A 6632-nucleotide genomic window follows, 5' to 3' on the forward strand; every position below is an offset into this window, starting at 1 on the left:
TTTGCTTCAGTAAGAGCTTGTAAAGCTCATGACTAGAGCTTTTAAGCTCACGTTTCCGAAGCGTACAGGGTGAGTCTACAAAAATTACTGCTTATCACAATAATATTGTATTTTCATTTTGACCGTTCTCAGTAAACGAAACGATTGGAATGCGTTATAATTGTAGCAAAGTAAAATGAAGATTTTATATAAATTCAGATATGCTAGAGGGGTTCACAGGCTCACCAATAAGGAGCATGATCGTTTCTCAAAATCAAGTTTTGCATAAGCCATATGTTTAGTTCAGCTAGCAGCGAGTAGAATAAAATACACAAGTTTGTCTTTTTACCAGTTTTTACGGTACATTGCCCACCCTCTCATTCAATTACAGACCTTTACAATAATGCAATAAAATTAAACACATAAAACAGTTAACAGATCATACGCTCGGTTCTAGCAGGACGCTCATTAAAAACCTGTGGATTTTTCCTGCAGCGAAATGGTACGGAAGGGATCAATTAGCTAGGACTCGTTTATTTCTCAATTGCCAGCTGATGGCAGGACCATAAAGCAGCGTCATAAAATGCAACTCCTTTGTGGCACGTAAAGGCTTCGCACATTATCGTGCTGATTTGATCTAACAACCCGGTCAACTGGCCGGTTCTGCTGGCAGAAAGAGGATGCCTCGGGGCTGGCGCGTGGATGCCAGCTAGTGACGCTGGTTCCGACTAGAAAATTCGATCAGCACAGCCACTGCACACACAGCTCGTTTGCCCGGCACTCTGCATGCAGCGCATGAAAGTTCACGCAACATAAAACTCAACCCTCTCCTGTACGCACACAGCCGAAGAACTGTTTACCGTGCGCACCAGCAACACGTCCTGCGGTAGGTGCAGTTTTATTGAGGTAAGGTTAGTGCCATTATCGACGACCGTGCCGGGTCTGGGCCTCCGTTGACTGGATGCAGTTTTTTTTCTCACAGCAAGGGATGGTTTTGTTATTTTATTCTGCAATTGTCCGTACTTGTTTTTCGTTCCGTTCCCTTGTATCCGATCGCAACCGGAATGCAATTTTGCCGACCGCGCCGTATCTCAGCTGGGCGCTGGGTGTGTTTCAGGGCGTTGAGGGGTCTTCTGCCGACCGGTGCCCGAAGGTGGAGGCTCGACATTCGGGGACAGTCACCTTGACTGGCTTGATGGTGGTGAAGACGGCAACGGATCGATCAGCGACCAGTTCACGAGTGGGGCCAACAACTAGTAGCAAACGGGGCCGCCGTAGTATGGTCGATCTTAAGAAACTTATGCAAATACCAACATACTTCGTGTACCGCGGAGCATGATGGTTGGTGCGTGTTGGGTCATTTGTTTTTTCACGATCAAGCGTATCAAAAAGAAACCAGTTTTTGAAGCTTTTATCCAGGGGGGATGTGGGTGAAGAAGATGATGATTGAACATTCTCAGCTCGATACCGATGTGTTTAATGTTACAGATAATGAAAATGTGGTACAAAAAATATGTTGCAAATAGCCGCAGGGTTAATAAATAGTAATGTAGAATGAAGTGTTATTTGGTGTTATGTTATGTTATGTTAGAAAAATTACATTTTCAACTCTGTTTTGGTGATTAGTTTTAATTTATTACGTTCTGATTCATATCTAATCATGCTTTCTTCATGAAAGGTTATGTTGGAATTGTTGTGGTTTTTTAGTTGATTGAATATTGCAAAAGAACAAACAATCTTGAAATATAGTCCATGATTACTAGTTACATTTACCTGCGGAATGGAACGAAAATAAATGGATGAAATAAAAATAATTAATGAGAAAATTATGTGGCATTCCAAACGGTTCTTGACAGTTTGCAATAAAAGACGTCTTCTGCTGCATCGCAACGAGCCGATCTGGCCATTTATAATTGCTGCTGCACACAATTACAGCGGCTTTGCATCTGCTCCAGCACTACCGATGTTCTATCCTGTCGCTTCAAATGGCCATCGTTACAGCGAGTGCGACGACCGGTCGGACAGGATTGGAACTTGGAGTGTTGGAGTGTAGAAGAAAAAAATAAACCCCATTCGAAACATGTTCCGTGCAAAGAACTCCATCTAGAAAAGTCTGCAACTGCACTCCCAATAGATAAAGATGACCATTGGGAAGACTCAGCGATCAATCCGGTACCGCGGGGCAGCTGAAAAGAACCGGTCGATCGTGCAGATGAAAATCTATCGATCGATAAGACTGAAGTGGTACCAGGGCCGATGGAAATGGGCTCTTCTGGACGGTCGGACGAATCGGGATGGAATCGGCTTTCGGAGGCGTTTGGGGGAAGCAAACCCTTTTCCTAGGATGGTCACGCCTCGGTTCCGCTAGGAACGATCGAGAGAACGAAGGAAAATGCAATAAATAAAACCGTTAGAAAAGCAATCCAATAAAGGTCACAAAAAGCGTTGGCGATCGCGTGGAAAAAGGATTCAAGAGATGTTGAATAACATTCAACCTTCTCGAGAAACGATGCGTGCGGTATCACTGCAGGTATGCATGACTGCTAAATTATGCATCCAGTGTTTTATGCTGTGGGAACGTAAATAATAAACCTGATCGGGAGCAGCAACCGCAATATAGTGCTTCCTTCGGCTGCCTCTCGGTACCGGTTGACGATGCGAGATCATAAAACAATTCCATCCCGGGAGGAAAATGGGCTTAATGTTGGGTACAAAAAGGAAAGAACGCTGGGAAAAAAACAAACCTGTAGAACGATCGCGCGTTTCCCGTATTCGGTCGATTTATTGCGTGTTCTACCTGAAAAATAACCGGCAATAGTTTTGCACCTCAGCAGCACTCCATCGCGAAGATGACCAAATGCATCTGCAGCAGAAAACAAAACAAAAGGAAAACACAACTAGTTGCTTCAAGTAGAAAAAACTTCGAGGAACCTCGTAGAATGAAAACTGTTCCAAGATCGCTTCATTCCATCTTCGCTCCGAGCAGCTTGTTTGTTATTCAGTCATCTAGAATTTCTTGACCATTTTTTGCTACTTTTTACTCTTTCACCCAGACAACCGGGTTTTTATAAAGCCATTCCGTGTTCCTTGATCAACGCATCGGTTCGCCATCGTTGGCTTGATGTACATCATTTATTGTTCTAGTTTGCGCTGGGGGTTCGTAAAAGAGCGCACCACCACAGGTATCCGTCCACGGCAGGCCGTAAGTACGCCAACGCATACTGCAACCGAGCGTGCAATTGCACCGTGGCCGACCACTAGGATAGAGCAGGATAGACCAGAGGCTGCACGGTCGTATGTCGGACAGACTCGTTCGCCGCGATCGATGGAGGATCGGGCCGGGCGGATCCTTCGGTGCCCGGTGGGCGCCAGGCAGCAAGGGAGGAAGCTTATAAAGGGCGTTCTCGGGGCGGATGCGGCCAGTCAGTGTCTGCTAGTGCTCCGGATCTAGTCGGTGTTAGGTGGCACGGAATAGTGAAAAATCAGTTGAAGAAGTGTGCGCTCCATTTCTTCTAGGATTTCCCAGCAGTTTCCAGCCAGTTATAAACGGCGCACGGGCAGAGGGCAGAAAGTTTTGAAGGTAGGTTAGTTGGCTTGACGCTCTAAGGTTCAAGTGTACATCCGTTTGGTGTGGTGCAAGAATGGCATGTGTATGGTTTATTTTACCAATCGTTGTATTAGTTTGTCTAGTAACTTAGTAATTCAAAACGAAACCTGTGTTTCTACTATCGTCTCATGAATTCGACTTTCCTTGTTTTGGACACATTTCTGAAAATGAATTGTACAAACCATAATATGTTCTTGTAAGAAAAGGCAATTTCCCGTCGCTGCTTCGCTTGTTGGAAATCGTTTTACGTATCTTTTCCAATAACTTGAATTTTTACTCACTTATTCACTCACTTACTCATTTAAAAAACCTTTTTACTTACTTAATTAGTACTACAATTGCTGAGCGGTCTTGGATTGGTGAGTCGTGTTAGTAAATGTTGGCAGTTGTTGGCTAAAACAGAGGTACCAAGCAAAGTCAAGCAATTTCAAACACTTTAACCGATTTTTTACGTGTATTAGAGTTGTACTACGGTTTCTTTTAAGCCAATAAAATCACTAACCATTTTAAGAAAAAAATGGTAGATAGAAATCAAGAAACTGAAAATAAGCTCGAAAAGGGATTTTAAGCCCTAACAAAGTTTAAACTTTCAAAATGGATGGAGTTTGCAAATTAACTTTTTGTATTTTATTAATACTATTATACAAAATTGGTTAAACCTAGGTGTATTAAGATAAAGCCGGCCATTGAAAATCACAGGATCGCGAAAGAAAAGAAAACCACAAACCTTTTTTATTGGGGACAAAAACTGTTCCTGCCTATGCTTTCTTTCCGTTCTGTTACGATTGCATACCTTTTGCCCCGTTCTGGTGCAGTTCCTGACCTTACCCACTGTCGAACCCGGGCAAGAAGACTGCAAAAACGGCATAACGCAGGGTGCAGTGATTGCGATGGCTTCTGCAGCAGACCGGTTTTCTGCCCGACGACCGGTTGGAGCTGCGGGACACATTTCTTCGGGCATTCAAGAGCCGTGGGAATGGGAGTGAAAAGGGTGGGAAGGGTGCCCAGTTGATCAAGACTTGTGCACCGCCCGAGTGTACTGCGTGTTCAGGAGGGCCAAGTTCAATAACATCTCCCTTCCGGGGAACCAGTTCTGTCGGCTGGGGTTTTATTTTTATCGTCGTTTTCTTCTCTCGTTGCATTCGCGTGTGCATTGCAGATTCGCAGAATGGGTCACCTGAGTACTGCAGTGGTTGCCCTTTTGGGTGCGTTCGCCGCCTGCCAGGCCGCCCCGACGGCCATCCTGCAGCCGGCCCAGTACTATCTGATCCAGCAACAGCCGTCGACGCTCAAGATCCAGCCGCAGCTAATCCAACCGATTCAGCAGCTGAAGCTGGAACCGAAGCAGTACCTGTACTACTATCCATCGCTGCCGCTGGCCGCCACCACCACCACGACCACGCAGTACACCGAGGGTAAACCGATTCGGCTGGTCAGTCTGAAGCAGGACGAAGGTAACTGGTGGTCGTCGGTGTTCGGCTTCTTCCAGCCTCCGACGACGCAGATGCCGGCCGAGGAAGCGGAACCTACGGAGGCTCCCCCTCCGGCCGAGGGCAGCAAGGCGGGTCTGCCCGAGAAGAAGCTGATGTTTATTGCGCCCGAGCCGGCCAAGGCGGGTGAAACGCCGGCCTCAACCACCGCCGCCCAGCAGCTACCTCAGCGCTACTACATCCTCAGCGGCACGCCCCAGTTCTATGGCAACTTCGACGCCCTGCAGAACCCTCTGAGTCCGATCTTCAGCCTGCAGCCGCTGCAGGCCATCCACGCCCGGGCCAACTCGGACATCCAGGCCGAGGACGAGCTGCAGCCCAAGTTCCAGGCGCAGATCGTGTCGTCGCTTGCCCCGATCGCCCCCGTGCCGGCCGCCGTCCCCGCGCAGCTTAAGAACGATCTGCTCGAGTCGCACCAGGACAAGGAGCAGACGATAGACCGTGCCTGGGCCCGGTCGCTGGACGATGAAGAGCAGCAGCAGCAGCCCGAGAAGCAGCCGGTCGTGATGGTGATGCTCGAGGAGGAGCCGGTGGTCGTGCAGGGTCGCTCGAAGTCGGTCGACGACGAGGAAACCCCGGAGAGCCAGCCGGCCGTGGTGCGCGCCGTCGCCGCCCTGGACGAGGAGGAACCGGCCAAGGGCAAGGAGGGAGGAGCGGTGCAGCGCAGCGTGAACGATCCGGCCATCGCCGCCGCCAAGCCTTCCGGTATTGCGCTGGCCGGACGCGGTGGAGTCGCCGCCTCGGCACCCACCGGCACGGCCGTCGTCGGTAAGAATGGTCTAGCTCTGGCTTCACCGTCGGCCACTTCCGTTGCAGGTAACTTCTTCGAGGACGAGGACGAGGAGAAGAAGAAGCTGTAGAGGGGCCCCTCTACCCACCCACCCCGCACACACAATCACACTAGACTAGAGCCTTGAAGGGTCTCGCCCTCGGCATCAGGATCATAGCTGTATACGGAACCACCATCGAGGACACCACACGGTCGGCGGAGGAGGAGCGATTGCGGACAAAATTTAGCCATTTTCGACCACAACCGGACGCTTGCGGACACTCTCACACGCCCAGAGAGAAAGATGAGGCAGTTTCCGGTTGAACAAAACACAAAAAAAAACCAATGCGTGATATTTCTTTTCATTAGCCTTTAAGGATCGCCTAGACTTAGTGGAGATAACACAACACACACACACACACACTTATGAACACATTCATACACACCTTCGCCCACACGAGGCAAAAGTGTGAAGAAGCGGACTGAAACGAAAACCCACCCCAAAAGAGTGACGGGTTCGGATCGGGACTCATCTGGAATCAAAGGAGCTCATTTGTGATGTGCTTCCATGTTTGAACCTTTCTATGAGAAACCGATTTGCTGCGCTCATTTCAATTATCATTTCATCACCCATCATCGTCATCATCATCATTATCATTTTTGCAACAAAGTCCATCCAGCGGAAGATTCATCGGTCAAGCAGGCGATGAACCATCCCGTTGGAGGACTTTGTTGCCTCATCACTAACAAAACATAAAAAGATGGAAACGTGAAATAGACGAACTGA

At 48.3% G+C, this 6632-nt stretch overlaps 1 protein-coding gene across 1 annotated transcript; it reads left to right on the plus strand.

Moving 5' to 3' along the window:
* Positions 1-4754: 4754 nt before the first annotated feature.
* LOC131294373 (uncharacterized) lies at positions 4755-5936 on the plus strand. The gene has a single exon (XM_058322421.1). The coding sequence runs from the start codon at positions 4755-4757 to the stop codon at positions 5934-5936; it is 1182 nt and encodes a 393-aa protein (XP_058178404.1).
* The last annotated feature ends 696 nt before the right edge of the window (positions 5937-6632 follow it).

The sequence above is a fragment of the Anopheles ziemanni genome, chromosome 2, assembly GCF_943734765.1.
Source record: "Anopheles ziemanni chromosome 2, idAnoZiCoDA_A2_x.2, whole genome shotgun sequence".
NCBI lineage: Eukaryota > Metazoa > Arthropoda > Insecta > Diptera > Culicidae > Anopheles > Anopheles ziemanni.